The sequence below is a fragment of the Plasmopara halstedii genome (genome assembly GCF_900000015.1).
Source record: "Plasmopara halstedii genome assembly, contig: Scaffold_2604, whole genome shotgun sequence".
NCBI classification, from domain to species: domain Eukaryota; phylum Oomycota; class Peronosporomycetes; order Peronosporales; family Peronosporaceae; genus Plasmopara; species Plasmopara halstedii.
This window is the reverse complement of record NW_020189511.1, coordinates 394,087-418,214: the sequence shown is the minus strand read 5'-3', so window position 1 is coordinate 418,214 and position 24,128 is coordinate 394,087. Positions and strand designations below refer to the sequence as shown.

Here is a 24,128-nt window from a genome sequence, read left to right as displayed (position 1 = left end):
CTCTCTTTCTAAGTCAGAATACGTCAGACTTTTTGTTTCTACGTACGCTATATAGAGATATTTAGTTAAGAAAATTGTCGGGACTGTGCTATCAAATTCAAATTTTTAAATTCTATAGGTATTTTAATTTAAGTATGGTGCCCAACATGGGTCTATATCTTTTGTTAAATTTAGAGAGGGTTTTGAATTAAACAGGTTTAATTTGGACAGGTTCTACTGTAATATAATAAAGATAAAAGAGTAATGTGCCGAAGCTCCAAAAGTTTTGCCCAGTATTCCTATCTTTCTTGAACCAGACCAACGCTTTAATATGATTAACGACACGCCCGCGTGGAAAGCTCTAGCAGAGCATGCTAATGAGATAAAAGCCACACACTTACGTGATCTTCTTGCAGATGAGGCACGTAATGCCATGATGCGCACGGAATGTCAAAACATATATCTTGACTTCTCGCGCCAGAATGCGACTTCCAAAACGGTGGATCTGTTGTTCGAGCTGGCGGAGGCTGCTGAGCTAAAAAAAAAGCTACATGCCATTGCGTCGGGTGAGCACGTAAACGCCACTGAGGATCGTGCAGTTATGCACATGGCTCTACGTGCTCCCAAGACGGAGAAGATCTTTGTAGATGGCCATGACGTTGTGCCTGACGTGCACAAAGTCTTGGACGCTGTCCGTGCCTTCTCTGACAGTGTCCGTGGGGGGAACTTTGTGGGTGCTACGGGCAAAAAAATTACAAACGTTATCTCTGTCGGTATTGGCGGTAGCTACCTTGGTCCCGAGTTTGTATTCGAAGCTTTGCGCTACGAGCCTGTAGCCAAGGCCGCCGCGGAAGGTCGCAAACTCCGGTTTTTGGCCAATGTGGACCCTGTGGATGTGGCCCGTGCCACGAGTGGCTTGAATCCCGAGGAGACTCTCGTTGTAATTGTATCCAAGACCTTTACAACCGCGGAAACAATGTTAAATGCCCGTACACTACGCAAGTGGCTCGTGAACGACCTTACCAAGAAAGGTAGCAGTGAAGCGAATGCTGTGGCAAAGCATATGGTAGCAGCCAGCTCGGCTGTGCCGCTAGTACAACAATTTGGTATCGACCGTGCCAACATTTTTGGCTTTTGGGATTGGGTGGGCGGTCGCTATAGCGTCACGAGCGCTGTTGGCATCCTGCCTTTGGCTTTGCAGTACGGCTATGACGTCACCGAGCATTTCTTGGCTGGTGCTCATGCCATGGATAAGCATTTGTTGGAAACCCCGCTGCGCAATAACTTGCCAGTGATAATGGGTCTGTTTGGCGTATGGAATTCGTCGTTTTTGGGCCACGGCTCCCGTGCATTACTGCCATATTCACAAGCTCTATTGCGTTTCTCTGCCCACATTCAACAAGTGGACATGGAAAGCAATGGAAAACGCGTGACAATGGAAGGTGGGGATCTTCCATTCGAGGCGGGCGAGGTGAATTTCGGCGAGCCCGGCACAAATGGTCAGCACTCGTTTTACCAACTTATCCACCAGGGTCGTGTAGTGCCGTGCGACTTCTTGGGCTTCTGTGAGTCGCAAAACCCCGTGCAGCTTGAAAATGAACCCGTTTCCAATCATGATGAGCTCATGTCCAACTTTTTTGCTCAGCCGGATGCTCTAGCCTGTGGCAAAACTATTGAAGATCTGAAGGCCGAAGGAGTACCTGAAAACTTACAAAACCATAAGCTTTTCCCAGGCAACCGTCCATCAATATCGCTGCTCTTCAAGAAGCTGGACGCGTTCTCTACTGGTCAACTATTGGCTTTGTACGAGCACCGCACGGTGGTTCAAGGTGCGATTTGGGGCTTAAACAGCTTTGATCAGTGGGGTGTGGAGCTCGGAAAGGTGCTTGCTAAGCAGGTGCGTACCCAGCTAAACGCGTCGCGCACGGGAAATGCTTCTGTTAAGGGCTTCAACAGTGCCACCACCAATATGCTAGAAGCATACTTGGCTTACAAGGCTTAAAATGTCGATCTCGAATAAAGAGAGAGTGATTTCGTAAACGACCAATTCAAATGTAGCCTCATCGATCATGGCTCATCATTGTTTCTGAAAATGACTTATCATGGCTTATAATTGTTTCTAATTAGTAGAATTTGGATTTTAGATCACATTTTTCAGAGATGAAATCGTTCAAAGGATTGCACCAGAGGAAGCCGGAGGCCGACGACAAATCATTCGAATCAAGTAGCGAATCATCATCACCTAATGCCTCAAAGACTCTCGCGACTGGTGATGATCCTCATGCAAATGAAAGCTGGCTGATCAATCTGCAGCGCCGTGGCGGCTTCTGGGGCGACGCTCATTGGTACGATCTGCAGCTGGAACGACGGCTGCCACTGGCTAAGTCCATGCTTACGGAGATGGTAATGGCATTGCCTCCATGCGGAGGTAAAAAAGTTCTAGACCTTTGTGCAGGTAGTGGTCGAGCTTCAGCTGCCATTCTGAAAGCTTATCCGACAGTTAAGCTTATCTTGGTAGACTCGTCCGAGAAGCGGCTTGCGATGGCGAATCAAAGACTAGAAAAAATACAGAGTGGAGTACAGCAACGTGTGCAGTTTGTCACGAAGGTGGTGACATCCGAACAGACAACACAATTGTGCGATGAGCCTGTGGAAGTGGTGGTGGCTTGTCTAGCTTTCCACGTACTCGTAGAAAAGCCAGCGCACTATGCTATCGAAGATAAAAACGATTCACTATCAGTCGAGGAAAAATACCAACATCTTTTTCAAGCAGTGTGGAAAGCGCTGTGTCCCGGTGGGCACGTAGTGTATGCCGACCATGTAGGTCAGCTAGCATTGTTTAAACAATTACAAGCGCTAGAAAAAGCAGGCTTTGAAGACGTAGACTGTGCATGGCGTCAAGATGATTCGTTTGTAGCGGGTGGGCGGAAGTCATGGACTTAATTTAGAAGTGCATGATAACGGCTACGAGTTATTTTGCCAAGCACTTCACTACGAATTAGCGATATTAAGAGTATACAACGAAAACGACAAAGAGCGTAGTGATCTTACGTTAATGGTCTAACTCACTAAAGTTCTACCAAAAGACGTCAATACATTGCTCATTATCATGTGTCGCAATTTGTGTTAGCGTGTTCGAAGCACAGCATCCAGTCAATCTTGAAGAAGCGTTGATTGTTCGACGAACACTTAAAAAGTCATTCATTAACATTTCGCGTCAGTATTCTACGACTACTCACGTTTAAAAAGCTCAAGAGCAAGACACCGATCCAGACTTCCGTGCCCACTAGCTACAGTTGTTCTGATGGATCAAAACGCAGACCATCGTTTTTCCTTGCAAATCGTGTATGTTAGTAACGAGGAAGCTCGAAATTTCCAATTGACTCGTGAAGTAATGAATTTCGCGTGCTGCCACCTTTTGTAAATCAGCCTACAAGCACAGGTGTATGTAGCTCTACACGAAATGGAGTTCAAAAATTTAGCTATTGTCTAAACGAGAGTTTTAACCTGCACTTTCGTGATGCGTTTAGTTAATTTGTTGGTTTGAAAACATTGAAACCTGACAGTTCACCACGACATCGAAATTATTGACCACAAGTAAAAGACTCTGCACAACAGTATACAAGCAGTAGGCCTTGCGACCACAAATTAATCACGAATGTTGAAATCGTCGTAAGTGAATCTATTCATCTCAGGATTCTGATTTTCGTTTTTTGTACTTATGCATTGTTCGCTATTTTTGGCAGAGAAGTTTATAAGGTCAGCATTTCAATTCGTGGTTATGATGCTGTACGATGACCAGTCACGTTAGTCAAGTTCATAGGTTGCGATCGCGTCAGCTTAGCCCGTACGTGATAATGCATAAATTTTTCCGCGTTTACTCATTTGTTGTACTTTGCTCATTAGCCTGACTGGATTTCAAAGTGGCCGACGTCCCAAAACACGGGATGATGTTTTAGACATAACTTCGAATGCAACACAAGTAGCTATCCGGCGAAGCTCTAGCAGCAGGAGAATATGCAGAGAGAAGAGCAATGTCAAGCTTCAAAAACTTTCATCATATCTTAGTGAAGCAATCCTTGTTAAACTCTTGTCAAACCAGGAAGAATCGGTTCGACATCTCTCTCAGAAAAATGTGACAGCTCAAATTGAATTTCAGTCATCAAAGCACACATCAAATTATATCCTGGAACAGATCAATACTAATGCCTCAAAGTTCACGCTGGAAGATGTTCCCTTGCATTTATTACAAGGTGTTTGTGTGGACTTGCGTCGCTGGAGCGTAATTGTGTCGGACCAGACATTGCGACGGCTGGCAGCTCACAATACTCGCATCACTAAGATTAAACAAAAAGATGCGAGCATAGTAGGTCAAAGCCAACAACGGTTCCCACTGGGCGAGGAAGCAGTTCAGAATCTGTCGTTGTCCTGTTTGAATGTGGAAGATCAACCGACGGAAATATTGCTACTGAGCGGATCAGACGCTATCACGGATGTTGGATTAGCAGTCATAGCAGCGGCTGTCCCGAAGCTTAAGCATTTGGACATTGGTGGAGCTGGGCGCGTTACGGATACATCACTCCGTCTTTTGGGTGAATATTGTCCCAATCTTGAGCGTTTAAATTTGTCTGATCTCTATCGAGTGCGAGGTGCAGGGCTAGCGGCTCTTGTTGATCGTTGTGGGGCTTCACTTAGCCACCTTAGTCTTGCGGGCTGTTGGCATTTGGAACATTGGGTGCTTTGTCGATGTTTTTACGCTGCTCCAAGGCTTACACATCTGGACTTGTCCTACTGCTCTCAGGTAGGAGATGAAATAATCAAAACACTGGCACGACAGTGTCCACTTTTGAGGAAGCTAGAGCTGAGCGGCTGTTTAAAGATTTCGGACCAAGGTGTCGTATGGATAGCACAAAGCTGTCGTCAACTTGAGTACATTGCGCTTGACCGCCCCATCGGAGTACGAGGTGTCAAGCATTTTACGGATTTGTCGTGCTCAGCACTGGGATTATGTCGGCGTCTTGGCGTCATTCTGTTAGCGGGGTGTCGAGCTCTTACGGACGTAGGTGTACAGTCCATGATTTCCCGATGTACGCAGCTTACACGTCTGGACCTGACTGGTGTAATTGGACTTACCGATGCAACATGTGCGGCTGTTGGTACTGCTTGTCGCGAGTTGCGATCTCTGCGTATCAACGGTGTTAAGGGCATTTCAAATGTAGGTTTGCGTCATCTATCCGCAGGCTGCACGAAGCTGGAGTTGTTGCATGTAGCAAATTTATATCTTGTTTCAGATGGCAGCAACCGTGACTTTGGACTGGAAGGTCTCCGTGCGATTGCATCCAAATGTATAATGCTGCGCGATCTTAACTTGAGCGGCTGCTTTCAACTTCAAGAGCGTGCACTCGTAGCGATTGGAATGGGCTGTCCCGCGTTGCACCGACTAAGCTTACAGGGTTGCTTGAATATCACACTTGTAGCTGTCTTGGCGGTGCTGAAAGGGTGTCAGCAATTAGCGCGACTCGATCTGTCTGCAGTGCTTCAATGTGATGATCGCATGCTGCGCGCTATCGCAAAGTATGGTTCTGCCATCGTCCAACTTGTTGTTGTCGGATGCAAACGAGTCGGAGATGCTGGACTTCGTGATCTTGCAGCTTCGCGTGCAGATCAACTCGAGCTACTTGATCTCACGGGCTGTTGCTTACTATCCGACGCAGGACTGAATGCACTCTGCGATGCATTCCAGCGGCCAAAGCTGGCGCATTTGGTGCTGGCAAAGTGTCCTTTTATCACCGAAGAATCCATAGCACGACTTGCATGTGTGTGCCCAAAATTGCTCACCATTAGTGTGCATGGCTGTCGAGTTTCGGCTCGAGCGCTTCAGAGCTTAAGCTCATCGTGGCCTTTCGGCGTGCTGCAAATACCACCTTCGGGTTCTTTAACCGAAAGCACTATCAACATGGGTATCTTTCCTGCCCAACGGGCAAAAGATCGACGATACATTGCAGAATTTGGTGCTTTATGGACAGCTGCATCGACCATCCAGGTGCGCGCGATTTCTGTATGCTAATTATCGTCACCTAGGATTTTGAACTCCATTCATCGATGTAGAATCTCTTTCGCACTCGTGTAGCGAGACGAGAACTTTTTGAGCGACGGCAAGTGGTTTTGCAACATGCTGTCGCTCGTAAGCTACAAAGCATTTGGCGTGGGCGACAGGCGAGGCGATATGCATTGGTTCTCAGGATGAATGTTCTGCATTATGCAAAGATAATTCAGCAGCATTTTCGTGCTTCACGACAACTTCGGTTTAAACAGAGTGAGGCACATAACTTGACCCAAAGGCAAGTTGAAGCGGCTGCCGTTCTGGTGCAACGTCAATATCGAGCCATGAGAGCAGGACGTGATGCACGATGTCTTGTGGCCGGATGTCGACGTGATTTGGCTTACAAGACCCAAGCAGTGCTCAAGTTGCAACGAATATTTCGACGACGACAGTGTCGTAAGAAGCTACGTCTTCTACATATTCAGAAGCTTGTGCAGTCCAGAAAAGAGCATTCTGCCAGTGTTCAGATCCAACGTCGATATCGTGGTCACAAGGCTCGACAATTGGTTTTGAGTCTTCGGAAAGCACAGCAGTGTTTCCTTGGACTTCAATATCGTTGTGCAGTGCGCATACAAACCCGGTTTCGGTGCGCACAAGCTCTGCGTACTGCTGAAAGACGTCGCAATGTACTCCTTAAGCGTGAAGTGGCTATCATCAAGCTTCAGTCAGTCTTTCGCGCTCAACGTGGACGACAAGCTGCTGGCTTGTTGGCGTTAGCAAAGCAACACCAGAAACAGAAACAGGCAGTACATTTACTGCAGTGTCATTGGCGTAAAGGACAAACTCGCTTTGCAGGGATCATTGCAGCTGAATCCCGACGAATCCTTAACCAGCAGCAATCAGAGGCAGCTGTAGTTATTCAACGTATCACTAAAAAATATCTTGTGCGACGACGGGCTTGCAGTACAGTTCTTGAATTGCTCATGATGCAACAACGTGCTATAGAGATGAAACAATGGGCTTCGACTCTGGTGCAGGCAAATTGGCGACGACATCAAGCATATTGTCGTACTCGAATGGAACGGATCACGCAACGCACGCGCTGGAAACAGCTTCTTGACTCGAATAACGAACACGGCGCTGGCATCGGCGCACCTTTCTATTTTGTATGTACGATGTCAGAAAAGTATGTTGCTTTATCGACTAACATCATTATGTCAGAATCAGGTCAATGGCACGATTCGTTGGCGTCTACCACGTGATTTATTGGCTTTGACTACTCGTCCAACTTGCGCTCAATGTGGTAAGGCTATGACAGTTTTAATAGATTTTCAAGGATGTCAACGCCTTAATTTCGTATAGATATACCGGAAAGTGCTAGCTTTGAGTGCGCAACGTGCTCCGAATTCTTTTGCAAGCATGTACGCCTTTTATTCCTGATGTGACATCACCAGACGTTATCTTGAAATGTGCTGTCAAAATGTAGTGTGATCGCGTTGTGCATGGAGGCAAAAGGCGACGACACAATCAGCGCGAGCTATTTGATTACTATGGACGACGCCGTGATTATGGAGATGGTACATTCCCCTCGATTTGGCCATCAGAAATTTTTCAAGATGCTTCAAGAGGCTACGATTTCGTGCGTTTTGCTCCTCGTGACAACTATCAAGAAATGGTCGAAGAGATATTAAACTTTGTACCCGTATCAACGGGGAGCTGGGACGACGATATTGCATCTCCAATAGCAGCGTTCTCGCCTACTCCTACTTGTACATTTATGAATGGAAGTACCAGCAAGGAAAATGAAGGACAACAGCAAACTGTGTATCGGGACGATGACTTTGACGAACAAGGTGCTAGTCTGTGGGAAATCTTTTACGACTACGCACAGGAAAAGTACAGATACTATCACCGTATTTCCAAGCGTGTCGTGTCGCGACTGCCAGAACAAAAGGGACAGCTAGCTCTGAAGATATCGGATTGAAAATAATATATTCGTGCTAAAATCAAGAGGAGACAATTCGACAAAGCCCATCAGGACAAATCGTTGGTCAAAATTTCTTTGATAAGGCCTCATGTAGATAAACATCGAATCCTTAAAAGCTCAACATCGCAAGTCATATCGATGAGCAACAAAAGTCGTCATTCTTGGGATTTACCCGATGACGATGCTGTCGAAAATCAGTTGGGCATACGGTTCCTCTGAGATTTTTGTTGCGTTAAACCTCTATAATAGCACAGTAGTGGATCAGTCAATAACATAAACAAAAGGTAAAGAACACGACTTTCAGAGGCGTAAGCCCACGCGCACACAAGTAAGAAAGCCAAGTTCATTGGATTCGATCTACACATCGCGACAGCAACGTTATCGGTTAGGCCTGGGCGCGCTACGTCCTGGAGGCGTTCTTCGTACAAACCTTCATACACCATCATGGCAGCTTGATAACGAGTCCGTCGCAACTTATGATGTGTCGACTTCTCAACTTCTTGGCACACTAAAAACTAAATACGAAAAAAAAGAATTCTTGCATGCCAGTCAGCGTCTCGTGTGCTTACGATAGTTCATTTTTTTCGAACTTGTCCACCGGGAAATAGGTCACGTTTACGATATTTCCACCAAACTTACGTCCATTCAAAGCCTATATTCAAACGCAGTAAAAGTGAGCAGAAAGTTACAAATCAAGCTTTACCCTTTGTCAACGTACCTTTAAAGCAGACACAGCTTCCTCTTGCTTTCCAAAGCGGACGTAGATGCAGCCTAAGCCAGGAACATCTTCTCCTTCCTAACAACAGACAAGTAAAAAAGATAATGATTGATCGGTAGAATTTACTAAGACATGCTCAGCAGACACACCTTAGGACGCGGAATCTCCATGCCGACAACACTTCCAAAGCGCTTGCATTCCTCCTCTACATCTTCGGCAAGATCAGCATACTCGTCATCATCTCTAAGCTCATCAATAGAAACCATATTCGTCTGAGCAAAAAAAGACAAGATATTGTTGTCAGCATCAAACTTTTAAAGTCGCTCTGATTCAGTTCATGCCTTACCATTTTCAAAGCAGCACTAGGTTGTTCGTCAGATTTGGTAATCGCACTCGAAAAAGCTCCTAAACCTGCTCCACTGGCGGGGGGCTGGCGTTGGACCGACAGAAGAATACCACCAATACTAAGCCCATTCAGCCCTTCCATGGCTTGGGCTGCTACACTGCTGTCCTCGTACTCGAATAGAGCATTGCCTAACGAGGTACCCGTGGCAGGGTCCTTTATCAGAGTAAAAGTCTTAAGCTTTCCAAAAGGCTCAACCAATTCCTTCACTTGAGACTCCGTTAGGACGACTGGAATGTTTGACATGATGAGACGATGTTCCGAGCCGGCCCCAGAAGCAGAAGCCGACTGAGCCGCAGCGATTGCAGACAAAGTCGCTTCCGCCAATGTCGACTCCGTAGTAGTCACTTCCATGCTGCCTGGTAGCACAGGCTGAGCGAACCAGGCTGGATTCGGTGTGCAGCCCAAATTTGTCAGAGCAGTCTGCGTACGCGCCGAGACCTGGGGCATCGGTTGAGGTGGTCCCATAAAACTACGCGGTCGCCCAAACTTTAAAGGTTGGCCAAGCAGTGACAGCTGATTCAGCAGCAGTGCTAGGTTACATTCTTCAACTGAGCGCATTTCGCAAAAAGCAAAATGACCGTCCGTTGAAATCCAAGTATTGACAATCGGGTTTCCAGGCTTTGTCGTAAGCCCGACCTGCTGAATAATTGTGCTTAAAAACTCCTGAAGCTGCGGACCGGTAACGCTGGGAGGCAAGTTGCCCACGTAAAGCTCACGCGCCGGCTTTTGGGCTACTGCGGCAGCCATCGTCACGTTTGAAGCCTGCATTTTGGCAATAATATCCTGAAGACTCATAGTCGGATACTGGGCCATCAATTGCGTAATCGTCGGATTCACATTCGCAGTTGGAGCAGTTGGAGAAGTTGCTGTAGTATTAGAAGCAACGACATCGGCAGAAGCAGTTGAAATTTCTGCTGGGGGCTTACCATCGTGCCGCAGACGGTCGCGCGAGCTGGAACGATCAGTGCGACGGTGACGATGAGTGTAGCTGGGGCTGTTACTGTAGCTACGACCTCTGCGACGACTGCGACGGTCGCGATCACGTCCGCGCGGCCGCCTGTCCCGAGGAGGGGACCGTGAACGTGAACGTGAACCACCATGTCGGGCGCGATGGCTACGAGACGGGGAATGCGAACGCGAGTACGAGCTGCGACGATGGCGTCGGCGTCTAGACGGCCGCGAAGGAGAGCGTGGAGATCCTGATCTTGACCGGCGACTGCTTTTCCTGGATCGATAACGGTCTTCGTTCTTTTCTTCGATCTCTTTTTTCGCGCCGCCATCTTTTTTTCTCATCGTCTTCATGTCCACATCACCACCACTCTCAGACTCCATTTCATCAACTTTCATTGCTTCGCGCTTTTCATCTTCCAAGAGGGTCTTTTTCTTGTTGCTCAAAGACGTAGACGGGGACCTGCTGGATCCACGTCGCGACCGCTTTGATTCCAATACGTGTGACGGCGAGCGTGACGAACGATGTTTCTTCGATGACGATATATGGCGTCGGTGTCGCCGACTCGTGGATCTTGATCGCGAGTGAGAGCGCGATGCTGGAGAACGAGACGGTGACCGGCGTCTGCTACCAGATGATTTTCTGCGTGAGGTGCGGTGCTCCCGGTCACGCCGACGCGAAGAACGTGAGCGTCGTGAGATTCGCATCCCTTTAGCACTTCGACGTTCATCGATAGTCCGCGGGGACCCTGGATCAGCCCGGTCCTTGGCCTTGTCGTAATCCTTGGAAGTCTCCGCGTCCGCCATGCTATCGCTCATCATGCGCCGCTTTTTCCATCCGGATTCACGAAGTTTGTTGCGAATAGCCTCTTCATGATCCACACCACGGGTCGGACTCAAAGATGCTCTATGACGTCCATGACGACGGCTTGACTCACCCTCTTCATCGCGGCGTCCCATACTTTATCACGGAAATCCTCCACGAATGAAAAAATGAAATTCACTTATTGGTGTAGAGAGTGCAGCAGTTATGTAATATACTTAACTCTGTGCGATCTTGAAGCGATGTAATTGCTCTACAACATGTATGTGGCCAAGCCCAAGCAGACGCAGCGTGCCAAAGCGCAAGAGATTGCGCGCGTCAAGACCAAGAAAGGCCCGACTGTGGAAGAATGTGTTGCCAAGAGGGACTTTACTGGCGCTTCTGCCATTCTCGAGTTTAATCTAAAGAGCGACGATGCCGCGGCAATGACCGGGCCAGCCAAGGTGGAAGAAAAGCGCAAAACGCTGTTGTGGCTCGCATACGCGTCTTTTCATCTCGGTAATTACCAGCGCGCACTAGATGCTTATGCTCTGCTAAGAGACGTGGATGACACACCCGAGATTTTTCTCTACCGAGCTTGCTGCCTCTTTTACCTGCAAATGTACAAGGAGGCAGCGGAAGAGGCCGAAAAAGGACCCGCGGGGCCACTACTGAATCGTTTACTCTTTCATTGTGCACACAAACTGGGTGATGAAGATAAATTGCTCGCTTATCATCAGCAGCTAACTGACTCAAAAGAGGACCAATTGTCACTTGCAGCTATCCACTACTTTCGGAACCATTTCCAGGAAGCCACAGACATTTACAAGCGACTATTGCTCGAGAACCGAGATGATATTGCACTCAATGTCTACGTGGCCATGTGCTACTACAAGCTCGACTACTATGACGTATCCTTGGAGATCATGCAAGCTTATTTACATGCTTTTCCCGATAGTGTCGTGGCAGTAAACGTCAAAGCATGTAATCAATTTAAGTTGTATAACGGGGCAGCGGCCAAGGATGAGGTCAAAGCATTGACTGATCGAGGCTATAACATTGAACAGAATGACCTTTTGAGCCACAATATGGTGGTCTTTGAGGACGGACAGAATGCGCTGAGAGTGCTCCCGCAGTTTGTCGATGCTCTGCCCGAAGCTCGACTAAACTTAGTAGTGTACTATCTTAAAAACGACAAGCTCCAAGACGCATATGACCTTATCAAGGATATCGAGCCATCCACTCCTCAGGAATACATTCTCAAAGGCGTTGTACATGCTACATTGGGCCAGTCAATGTTGTCGCGTCAGCACATCAAGACAGCACAGCAGTATTTCCAGCTTGTAGGGTCCTCACCCACTGAATGCGATACGATTCCTGGACGACAGTGCATGGCTTCGTGCTTTTATTTACTAAAACAGTTTGAAGACGTCAACATTTACCTCAACTCGATTAAGCAGTACCTATACAATGAAGACGATTTTAACTGGAATTTTGGGATTGCGCTCTGCAATACAGGATCGCACCAAGAAGCACTGGAGACGCTTTTACGCGTACAACGGGAAGACTATCGCCAGGACTACTGCTACGTGAGCTGGCTTACAAGATGCTACATCCTTAATCACAACCCGTCCGCGGCTTGGGACTTGTACCTCAAACTTGACAACTCGGACGACTCGTTCAACCTGCTTCAACTCATTGCTCACGACTGCTACAAAATGGGCGAATTTCTTTATTCTGCTAAAGCTTTCGACATTCTTGAGCGGCTCGACCCGGATCCAGAGTATTGGGAAGGGAAGCGTGGGGCCTGCGTTGGTGTTTTTCAGCGCGCAGTAGCAGGTAAAGCATCTCGAGTGGAGCTTGAGGAAGTAATTAGCATTTTAAAGACAAACAACAACCCGCAGGTCGAGTACATTGTGCGTATCATGAAGAAATGGGGCACCGAAAATGGCATTACTGTCTGAAGGGCAAAGCACAAAACCTTTTGACAGTCGCGCATAGAAAGAAGCTGTCGAATATCACACTGCTCAATATATTACTGCAAAACATGATTTTCTAAACTAACAGGCCATTTGCTTGTGTGCTTTTGATCGCGCACGCTGAATTGACCACGCAATTCCAAATGACACCACCAGATACAATAATAACTTTTTATCCTTAGAATTCCTTGACCTGCTGCGCCATCGAAATATTCCGACAACGATGGCGGCTGCACCAAACTGCTGTAAGCGTTTAAGCCATGTAATTTTGTGTCGATTTGATGCTTGCTGCTTTGTTTCGCTTTCACCGCCATCAGTTGGCACAATTTGATCCTCAATCACAGGCGTTCTGTATGCAATTGTAGTTTAATGAACACAGCCTCAAAAGATTTTAATAAAGTCTACACTTACAAATGACTAAACAGTCCGTGCCGACTTGCAGACCTTCGCATCGCCATGTTTGACATTGTGCTTCTTGATGCTCCAGTGTTGGCACGCGACGATAAAAACGGCCGTGTATCTCGCACGAAAGACTGCATATCTGACAGCGAATAATTGCGATTGGACTAAACACCAACACATACACAAAAGCGGTAAGGCGTGTCATGAGGCGGTTGTCCAGCCAAGAATTTTGCTACCTTTGTAGCGACAACTTTGAGTGACGTCAATAACTCAATAACGTCAGTGTAGTCATCAACAAAGAACTCGGCCTTTGAAGGCTTTTGACCCACAGTGCACGTGAATACCTTATCTGCAATTTAATACGTCAGTGTTTAGTCAGCCCCATCTTCAGTTGATCATCTCACCTTGCGGGAGCTTTTGATTAGCAACCATTGTCTTCAGCTGTTCAAACATTAACTCATCGGCCACGTCGTCTCCAATACAAAGCACAAAATCCGCTGGTTTTCCATCGGTATGCATCTTTTCCAGCAAGTGACCGACCAATTTTCCCTTGCCAACTCCCTCAGGTCGTACTTCTATATAATCTTTGCCTTGAATTACGTTCAGCGGCCAGCCCTATTGAGTAGCAATTTAGATTACCCCATCAAATGCAGCTGTCGTATTCGTTTACATACCTCAAAGACGCCCTCCAGATGTTCTCTAAGCTCCGCTGCCTGCAGTTTACCAAAATCAAAGTCGGACTTGCCATAGCGGAACAGCACAGCACTTCTCCGAAATTCTAATGCGGATCCATTTGTGCGATCAACGTATAGCTGCATTATCTTTTCTGCTTTGACGCGCCACTGCTGGTGACCTCCTTCTGCCTGCAGAAGATCCCCATGCCGCTCCCACGGACGTCCGATTCGGGCATCATTCCCTAATACTGCACGTCGAATAAAGTATCCGTGCTCTGCCACAAGTCCTAAGCCTGGGACCCCACCAAACTTCTGTGTGAGCAGGTCACAACTACAGCCACTCACGATAAATACTGTGCTACGAGGATCTTTACAGAGCTGTTCCAGTGTAGATAAAGCGCTCAATGGTACATCAGGCCATCGTACACCTATCATTGTCGATGTGTCTGGAGCTAGCGTTCGATAGTAATCTAGAAAGATTGCACGATTCGTACTTGCTCTATAGGCCGGAGCAAGTTCTTGTCCGGTGAGTTTCTGCATTTAAAGCACAATAGTTTCTGGTCATTGCTCGCCATTCTTCTTGGTTTATCTAGTCAAATACGTCAACATACCCGAAATCGTGCGCTGACTTCCACTAGTCGAAAATCCAGACCAAATCCTGTACCCATATAAACGAATGATTCTTCCTTCTTACGCGCGCTAACAATATCTGTTAAGACGCACTTAGCCCAGCGACGCGGAGGATTTGCTGTAACAAACTGAAAATCACAATTTCTTCGGTGCTCGCGTTCAATCGCAGGCATATACATGGCATCTCGGAGAGCGTCAATCACCTGGTCTAACTCCCACGGATTCACAGTCAAAGCACCACTTAACATGCGACTACTTCCCGAAAACTCACTCATGATCAGGACACCGGGCGACGATCTACATACGACCAGAAAGACACAGTGGCAACGTCAGCATTACCCTAAATCCAATGAGGTAGCTGTCGTACTTGTGTGTGGCAATAAATTCGAATGGCGTTGTGTTAAGTCCGTCTCGCAGCACTGTTGTTATCTGCACATTGGCCACACGCCAAAGTGCCAAGCGCTCGTTAAAAGGAAACTCGTCCACTTCTTCATAGTCGATCACATCACCTTTTGCGACGTCGCGATATTTGTTATTGATCGCTTGCACAGCCAATTCAATTTCCTTTTTGCTCTGTAAATAATCCATCACACGACCGCGAGGATGTATTCCTTTTTGCACGAGTAAAACTTTTCCGATAAAATCTGGACATCTTGATAGAAATCCGTCAAATGCCAACATCTTGGACGGAATGCCTTTCAACCTCTCAATCGTGTCACAGCCCGCAAAAATCTTTTTGTCACGGTACTTTTGGTGTAGAGTCACGACCATATCACGTACATTTTGAGTAGCCAGTGTCTCTTCAATACTTTGGAGATCAATGGCCATGTGACTACAAGTAACAGCAACTCGTCGTCCTCCATAGTCTATGCCCAATTGTCCTCTCAAAACAGGTTTGTAACTAAGGCCTAAGATACGTCGACACGCTGACATAAAATGTCTAGCGTACTCGTACAAATGAAAGCCAATATGATCGGCATTTAACATGCCGCGCAAAAGTTCCTTTCTCATGGACAAAGTTCGAAAGACTTCAGACGACGGAAACGGTACGTGAAGGAACAATCCAACATTTGCAGCTCTGACTTTTCTGACGATGTAACTCGGGGTTAAAAGCAAGTGATAATCATGTACCCACACGACATCTCCTTGTTCGTATAGCTCACAAATTTTGTGTGCAAACAACTGGTTCACATTGGCATATGCCTGCCAAGCGACTTTTTGCCAGCCTGGATTCCAAAATTGTGCTGTAGCTGTCAGGCGCTGTTGTTCCTGGATATCAAGTACTACGTCTACAGGACTGTACACGTCGACAACATTGTGAAGCGTAGGCCAAAGAGTCTGTTTGCAGTAATCTTCATAATACAATTTGGCCTCTTGGGGATCTAAAAATACTGGATAGCAATTGAGGCTTTGCAAAAGTTGCTCCACTTGTTCCCGATCTTCAAACGGTACGTCTACGTCGGCCACGCGACCTACAAATTTTATTCGAGCGCGTTCTGCGATTTCATGGTGCGATAGTGTATTTTGCGACTCGAGCATACGATCTCCAGCCCATTCGACGTGCCACTGATTATCGCTTGTCTTGGACAGCCGGACGGGAAGGCGATTGGCGGCAATGATTACAGGAATCGCGGGTGTCCAGCCTTCAAGAGGTGCCATACTCACGACTCAATCAAATTTAGTACGATTCGTATCATGCGATAATCAATATTTTATTATTTTAGCGTCGTTACACTGTAATAGATATGGCTACATTTGGCAAGTCGCTTCCTGTACAAGTGGAACCATGAGTAAGGTGACCAAGCCGAATACGAAGACTAAGCTTAAGACAGTGACAACAGATGAATATGCCGTGACGCGTCCAATCATCGCGACAAATTACGGGAAAGCTTGTAGGTGAGATTTATAAACTTGCTCTTAATGTGATCAACCTTACTTCCTATTGATGTTTAGAGCTATCGGTGTGCATGTAAATTCACATGTAAGCGATATATTACGCGGCAAGGAGGACGACGAAGAGCTCATTAATGTGAGTGCGAAAACATTATCAAGCCTTTGCGATTAATTTGAAGCCCTTTAGCTCATACTAGAAGGTGAAGGCATTGGAACGCTCGGGCCAGGAGGCATTCGAGCCCTTGCTTTGGCTATCATGATATCCTTTCCATAATAGTCATTCGATTATTATAACACCTTTGGTAGTGAAATTCCTTGACGGTAGCATGTTCACGGCATAGGCCCAGGATTCACAAATGGACCATATACTCAACTTCGATACATTCGAATATGGAAGCAGAACATCGGAAATGAGGGTGCCGCGGCATTTGTACGTATGCTTAATCGTCCACATTTTAACTCGTATGGTCATTGACAGAAAAAATTCAGGCAAGTGTGCTGCAACCAAATTCAGGTATTAAAATCTCGTACCTAGAGTTGCTGGATTGTGGCATTGGAGAGAATGGATGCAAAGCGCTAGCTGAAGTGTTAACGCGACAAAAAGCACCCGGCTTGTTAACCTTAAATCTTGACTACAATCTTGACATTGGCGATGCAGGCTTTAGCGTGCTTGTCGACGGGCTTTTCATCAACAACATATTAAAGGTGAGCTTTCCTTATCATTGAAAGAGCTCGCCTTCGCCACAATACGTCACGATTATTTATGTCGATATGCAGCAACTCCATCTTGATTATTGTGCTATCGGTCAAGGCAGCTGCTTTAAACTTGCACAGCTGATCAGCTTGCCAACGTGTGCGATCGAAGTATTGTCATTGAATGGCAATAATATTGGAAATAGTGGACTGCACCACCTTTCGCTCGGACTCGGACGTGCTCAAAGACTGGTAAAGCTCAACTTGTCAGACAACGGCATACGAAATGTATGTATGTATTTTATCACTTGTGGATTAAATTTCCTGAGAATTGACGTAAGGTTGCTCCACACAGAATATTGAGGCGCTATCAGCTTTCCGAGACGCTCTTATTCGATGCAAATCTTTGGCTCATGTTGACTTCACCTTTAATTTAATCGAACCTGAGGGTGCCAGCATCTTACTGCCCGCTCTTGCACCTGTAAGTGTTTCGTTTGATTCTGCTTTTCTTCTAATATCTTGCATATTTTAGGAAAACACACAGCTTCAATCTTTTTTGGTCGATGCTTCACTCCCCAAGAATCTTTTTCTGCAGCTCAATCGCTCACATAGAACTGGAAGTATAAAGAAAGGTAAAAAAGGCGGTGGCAAGAAAAAGAGAAAATAACTGGTGACCGAAGGATGTAACATAATACGTAAAGAGCACTAAATACTACGACACTAGCAATAACCGCTATAGGCTAGTTAGGTCATATGCTTTACACCTAGTTCCCATAGCTTGTACGTGAACGGTTAAATATTGACGATAAACGAAGTCCCATTCGGCGAAGACTCAACAAATGTGTGGGGTGATGCATCAGTCAGATCCGTTGACTGTAATTCTTGAATTGTGATCGCGCGATGTCGCCAATCGAGATGACTTTTCTTGGTTTTACGCGTTCGAGAGCTCATAGACCTACCGCTTCTGTTTACATTTGATCTGCTATGAACGGTGGCAACGCTAAGAGAATCCGCGCCTGGGTCAAACCCGGCGATGCTCGCACCATAGTAGCTACTGTCTTTCATACCTGTGCTTGTCATGCTGCTGCTAGCGGAAGAGTCCATAGAGCCATCGTGGGAAGTCAGAGGTGGCCGCTTGGACCTCTTGGTGATACCATTATCGGATTCACCTAAAACGACCGGAGACGAGAGTGACTCAAGCGTCGGAACGTATGAAAATTCTTCAGCAAACGTATCAGTTTCCGAGACAAGCTCGCTTGGATGGTTCTCGTCAAGTGCAGGGTGTCGACTAAAGTTGCGGCCAATTGGTCCTGCATTTGTCGGTGATCCGTGGTATGATGACGACATGGACTGCGACATTGACTGCGACATTGTTGAGTACATGGACGTGCCCAGCTGACTCACACCGGTAAATCGAGGGCCTGTCGGATCCCACACTTCCTCGCGCCCAATTTTCTGAAGGCTGGCGATAACCTGCTGAATAGTAGGTCGTTCATGTGGGTCCGCTTGCCAGCACATCACAATTAACGATTTCCAACGCAGTGGGCACAGATCAGCACGGATGGTGGGACGCACACCTTGCAGTACAAAGTCCTCTACCTCGTGGTTCCATCGCGTATTTTCAAATGGCAACGTGCCTTCAATGAGTTCCCACAGTATGAGGGCGAGACTATAAATGTCCACCTTGCTTGTGTAGATTCGTTCACCACGCATCACCTCAGGAGCCATCCAGCGCGTCGTACCCACAAGCCCGGTCATCTCGACAACCGGAACTTTAGCGGAGCTCTTGGGGTTGATCTGCGATGCCTGGAGCTGCGCTGCCGACGATACGATCTCGGAAAAGCGTAGAGTACCAAAGTCCGCAATTTTAGCGTGCCATGAGTCGTCTACAAGTACATTCGGCGACTTTAAGTCTCGATGGATCATAGGCGGATTAGCATTATGCAGATACTGGATTCCATGTGAAATTCCCAGTGCCAGACGCAATTTTGTCGGCCAAGTAAGATTTTTGACATCTGGTGTCTGTTGTTTCAGTACATCGCGTAAGGACCCACGAGCGCAATACTCAGATATAATACAAATAGACCCTCGATAAAATCCCGCTTCCATAAAAAGCACAATATTTGGGTGGCACAAACCGCGCATGACTTCCGCTTCGGCCTGGATCTCAACGTTGCATGCGTGTTGGAATTCAACAACATCCGCCGCACTCTCTAATGCAGCCAAAACCGCCTTCATCTTAACAGCGACATTCGCGCCACGCCACTTACCGAGGTACACTACGGCCACTCCTTCACCAATTTTATCACCAATCTCTAGGCCCTTCAGTTCATGATGCGAAGGCGACATGAGGAGTTTCTGCCCACTGTCCCCCGTGGTTCCACCTCCATTTACAGGGTTAGCAGTGCCATTGGCTGCACCCATAAAGCGTCGACTTTTGGGTCGATTGTGGCCATTACCGTTTTGTGGATCGGCGGAATCATACTGTCCGCGAGGATTTTTGCGGCTTGGCCCTGCCTGAAAGAGCTTCAGACATAATGTGGGTTTGGTGAGGTAAATGACTGCATTCACAAAGGGCCACATGGCTAAAATTACGGAGCATGTGTCCATGACAACACCTGAGCTGTGAAGTCCAAGGACCAAGTCTGTCAGTACAATAGGACCTACAAAGACGAAGAATGCCAAAGTATAAGACGCCAGCTTGGACACAACGTAAGCACCTTTTCTTCGTTCCTGTTGTTTCCACCGTCGTGCGAAATTGATCCAGCAAAATGTGGTGATGAGAAAGCAGCCGACAGCCATGACTTTCCAGATGACAATCGCGGCATGAACAAAAGCCTTGGTTTCGTAGTAGCTCGAATAGAGCTCAAGCACCCAGTAAAATACAACTACCATCCAGATAATTGCGTGAGCGATAGCCACATCAAAACTTGCTCGATTTCGATGCTTGGCAATGTAAAGTGCCAGGGTAGCAACCCAACAAAAACTAGCGACCTGTGAGCACCAATGTGGAGCTTGAGCCCAAAGTGTAAGTTGAAAACTGCCTCCTGCACTGGGTAACCAGATTTCTACGGCTGTCACAACCGCACCTGTGAGCGAAAAGACAAAGTCGGTAATACACATAACGCGTAAAATTCTTGAAGCCACTGACACTCGGGGTCGGTCGTCGTCGCACTCGTTGGTCATTAGATCTGGCCCACCCATTGGTGCGTACAGAGCATTTTCTCGCTCTCGAACTAGAAAAGAAGCCTCGCGATTGCGTCTGTATTCATCCGATACGCTGGAGTGTGTACCACTGGTGCTCTGCCGGCTGGAATATTGCACGCCATCTGTCACATGCATCAGCGAAGGAGGTGTAGGAACGCTTCCGTCACAGCTTTGTAGTCGATGAACAGCAGCTGCTAGCATAGGCGTCTGCAATTGGCGTCGAGCACGTATCTCTTTCTTTAAAGCCACGACTTGCATCACGTGGCGTGTACCTACGAAGGCGCTCATAAGCGTTGATAAAACCTGCGCCACCAGTTTTGCATAAAGTAGTCCAATAATGCCATATTCTTCGTCTGTGATGTGGCTCTCAACGCTACCGCTGCTACTGGACATGGCAATCAGCAAGGCAGAGTACCAGGTTGGCAACTTATTTATTACTGACACAAGGAAAAAGTAGGTGAAATCGCTTAAGTACGAAATCGGGCCAGTTTTTAGACTTGTCGACTGTATGTGGACTTAGTTTGCAAAGGGTGGACTACTGAAGCAACTTGATGTGTTGACGTGCCTTAGCGTGGCGAATGGTTCGACTCTATGGCGGCTGTGTCGATAGATATACATGTTTCAAGAGTCATATACTGACTCGACGAAAAGTACAACGGCTCTTAGAAATGCGAGCTGGTCACGATGACTGACGCAGCATCGTTGCTCTTGGCGTGGATCTGCCAGAAAACGGCGTGACGACGTCTGAAGTGTGGACCACTGTAAGTAGTCTGAGCTCTATATTGTATCTCTAACTCCTCAATAAGGGTAATCTTCCCATACAGTATACATTGAGAATTTTAACGATATAATTGAAATCGCACTGTTGCATGCAACGGCGCAGACGCCGCATAACATTGCTAATGTTAATGAGTCGACTGTATGCGTGATAGCACCCCTCGCAACTCTTACCACCCAAGCCTCGTTTTTGACGTGGTTCTCGTATCCAAAGCACACGTTAGATTGGTAGTTAAGTAGATGACCGTTTCTGCTTCGTGAATAGACTTCGGTGGTACCAAAAGTTACGGGATAAGATAAAGTGTCACTATCGTGTACCTACCTACCTACGCGTGAATGACCGTTATCAAGTTTGTCGCATATTATTAAATGTGTGGTGCATATTATCAATGCCTCGTCAATCGAAAATTTACGTACCACCGTCGACTTTTAGCGGACATAAAGTAGCGACGTCTTAGCATCGTTGATCAAGCCTTTTGTCGCCTCAACAATTCGGCGGTGTGCTATCCAGAGTCGGAGACAAGGCACGCTATCCAAAAGTCAAGATACTCTTAATGCAGACTATTATCAAGTGTTCTGCTGAGTCGAAACGCTCAGAATGCCCGCTAACGAGTCAGCACACACAAATCAGCGATGAAACTCGCTATTGCAGCGTAATTGACATCGATATTAGCTGATACGCTTGGTATTCGGTATCTTTGCTGAACCTTTTATAAAGCTTACGATTATTTAGTAGTGCTACTTCAATTTTTTTTCAGCAAACATTAATGCAAGCATGAATGAGACGTCAGTTCTGTACGCAATAATCATTTGTTTTTCTGTTACATTCAGCCATCACCAATATATACACAAACAACAAATACACCACCAAGCAAACTCTCTCAGCCGAGGAGTGCAAGTTGCATCAACTACATAAGCTAACCAACAGACGAGGATTTGCAACAGTACTTCGCGTTCTACCTTGTGAAAAGGGCACCGGTAAAGACGTCATGTACAACATTGGTAAGTGAAACTAGAGCGACGAGTTATGGAGTTCGATCATCACAATACCCTGACGGAAACCTCACAACTTCGCGACCACAAAAAACAACGAAACCGTAATATCTTTGCTAATGGGTTCACCGCTTTGCCTTTATTGTCTGGCGTTTCGGATCAACACGGGAGAAGGCGCTATGCGGTGGAGTGCATTTACTTTTGATTACCCTTTCTTCTCGAAATTCCTACTGCACTAAATGTTGGAAGGTCCTCCGTCGAGTAGAGGTAGTTTTGATAACGATTTATCTCGAGTGTGCTGCTTTCTAATGTTGGAGCTCTCTACAATTAAGTGGCCAGATTTGGCTTGATGCGCTTGAAAAAAAAAGAGAAAAATTTGGTCAGCAGTGGTACTATTACAGATGGCACATTAGTACTACTCGCCAAGGTAGAATGTTGCTAGATAGGAGAATCTCGCACGCAGTCAACACAAAAGCGACGTGTCATGATGTTGCGTAAGTGTGTTTCATTGCAACGGAATTTCTGTGGCACATTTTACATATGAACCGTGAAGAAGCGTTAGTAAGATCAGCTCAAATCAAGGTTATGATATTACACCACTATACCGTATCGCGCTCGCACTTTTTATATTTTCGAGATATGTACAACACTATTGTGTACGCGCACGTTACAAATGCACTCTTTTTGAAGATGTCAAAAAAAGTCCAATGAAATGTAAAATTCCATTATACATGCTCACGAGATCGAAGCATCTGTATTACTTTTCACCGCTTGAAAGATAGAACTTTATCAGGTTGCACAGCTGTTATATTGTAAAGAGAGGACTTGTTTTGTGTGGGCTGTTAGCGCATTAAAATTATAAGTTTCATTGTGTAGTAGAATAGATTAATTTAAACAGAGATCATCATAAAATAAGTCACTCGTGAAATAGCAGAGCAAACTTTACACGAGGTTTCTTAAAAGGCTCTCGGTTCTGATTCAGGGTAGAGCGTACGAACCCAACCTCTGTGCGCTGTATACGCGGACTCTTTAAGTCAAAGCTGCGTCTGTGCAACATCCCTCTTGCACTTGATGATGATTGTCGTCAAACTGACAACCGAGTCATGCGATAAAGTTTTAAATAGGTGATCGCTTGCCCGGGGACGGTTGCTAGCTTTGGCAATGCCTGGAGCAGAGCTCGGAAGACAGAAGCAACAGGGAGTTTACGTCTCGGGAAAAGTAAGAGTCGACCAACTGTTTGTCACTGCATTTCGAATATATCGTTGTTGATAAGGAAAGGGGCGACTCAATGTCTTGGTCGCCAGAGTATAAATCTGGCGGGACGGTAAAAATGGTGTGCACGGTTTTATGCGTTAGGGTCGTGAGGTATGGAATGGACTGGGAGTCGCACTCTTTTGTGCCTGGACGGTAAATTCACGGGCAAATGTCAGTCGCGAGTTAAAGGGTGAGACCTGAAAAAATAGATAAATAATTCATCTTAAGCACGATATGGCGGTATTACTGGACTGCACAACTGGATGAAGGGCTCAACATGCGGGGTGGCGAAGTTCCACCAGGCAGAAGCAAAAAAAATTACTCGTGGGCGGAGCGACCGCGGGAGTAAAAATATTGTGATCCTTTCCGCGCTACTCTGGCAGTAGCTGTTATGCAGCTCGAAGATTTGTCCTTGGTGGTATGTTTAGGGATTCGAGAGGTAGTAAGGTCACCAATGGTGGCGTCAGCGATATCCTTTCACAGTGGTAGTTTCTTCCTTGGATGGACCGATTATGCCACAGGGACTGTCAAATGTGCAAGTGACACAATTGTCTGGCGGCACAGCTGTTCAGGCCGCATTTAGGTTATGAACAAACCAATTTTGACATAGCCACGCCGGACCGAGGAAATGGGATGTAAAGAACCACATTATATGCCTCTGATTGGTGCTCGAGTGTATGCGCGGCACTAAGCTATTTGCCAAAAAACACAAGTATGACTTTGGCTCAAATCAACTCTTTTTT

The 24,128-nt window shown here is 46.5% G+C and overlaps 6 protein-coding genes across 6 annotated transcripts; 3 read left to right on the top strand and 3 right to left on the bottom strand.

Moving 5' to 3' along the window:
* Positions 1–310: 310 nt before the first annotated feature.
* On the top strand, positions 311–8,006 carry PHALS_04409 (glucose-6-phosphate isomerase; the record flags this gene model as incomplete). The annotated part of the gene is made up of 14 exons (XM_024718519.1): positions 311–1,876; positions 2,110–2,899; positions 2,964–3,037; positions 3,110–3,131; positions 3,409–3,423; positions 3,510–3,520; positions 3,598–3,651; positions 3,731–3,738; positions 3,803–3,826; positions 3,886–6,022; positions 6,088–7,188; positions 7,244–7,325; positions 7,385–7,443; positions 7,509–8,006. The coding sequence occupies 14 exons, from the start codon at positions 311–313 to the stop codon at positions 8,004–8,006; spliced, it is 6,441 nt and encodes a 2,146-aa protein (XP_024583910.1).
* A 346-nt stretch (positions 8,007–8,352) lies between these two features.
* On the bottom strand, positions 8,353–11,041 carry PHALS_04408 (splicing factor u2af large; the record flags this gene model as incomplete). Its single annotated transcript, XM_024718518.1, has 7 exons — positions 8,353–8,366; positions 8,440–8,524; positions 8,608–8,661; positions 8,728–8,805; positions 8,877–8,999; positions 9,074–10,332; positions 10,447–11,041. The coding sequence occupies 7 exons, from the start codon at positions 11,039–11,041 to the stop codon at positions 8,353–8,355; spliced, it is 2,208 nt and encodes a 735-aa protein (XP_024583909.1).
* Positions 11,042–11,164: 123 nt separating this feature from the next.
* On the top strand, positions 11,165–12,847 carry PHALS_04407 (tetratricopeptide repeat protein 26; the record flags this gene model as incomplete). The annotated part of the gene is made up of 1 exon (XM_024718517.1): positions 11,165–12,847. The coding sequence occupies one exon, from the start codon at positions 11,165–11,167 to the stop codon at positions 12,845–12,847; it is 1,683 nt and encodes a 560-aa protein (XP_024583908.1).
* Positions 12,848–12,943: 96 nt separating this feature from the next.
* PHALS_04406 (trehalose-variant 1) lies at positions 12,944–15,579 on the bottom strand (the record flags this gene model as incomplete). Its single annotated transcript, XM_024718516.1, has 7 exons — positions 12,944–13,211; positions 13,274–13,428; positions 13,501–13,613; positions 13,669–13,879; positions 13,939–14,472; positions 14,550–14,865; positions 14,936–15,579. 7 exons carry the CDS (start codon positions 15,577–15,579, stop codon positions 12,944–12,946), a joined length of 2,241 nt encoding a protein of 746 aa, XP_024583907.1.
* Positions 15,580–16,074: 495 nt separating this feature from the next.
* On the top strand, positions 16,075–17,821 carry PHALS_04405 (LRR-containing protein; the record flags this gene model as incomplete). Its single annotated transcript, XM_024718515.1, has 10 exons — positions 16,075–16,077; positions 16,159–16,249; positions 16,312–16,340; positions 16,397–16,464; positions 16,522–16,597; positions 16,787–16,891; positions 16,951–17,166; positions 17,239–17,442; positions 17,510–17,635; positions 17,687–17,821. The coding sequence occupies 10 exons, from the start codon at positions 16,075–16,077 to the stop codon at positions 17,819–17,821; spliced, it is 1,053 nt and encodes a 350-aa protein (XP_024583906.1).
* A 125-nt stretch (positions 17,822–17,946) lies between these two features.
* Positions 17,947–20,754, bottom strand: PHALS_04404 (tkl protein kinase; the record flags this gene model as incomplete). The annotated part of the gene is made up of 1 exon (XM_024718514.1): positions 17,947–20,754. One exon carries the CDS (start codon positions 20,752–20,754, stop codon positions 17,947–17,949), a length of 2,808 nt encoding a protein of 935 aa, XP_024583905.1.
* Positions 20,755–24,128: the final 3,374 nt, after the last annotated feature.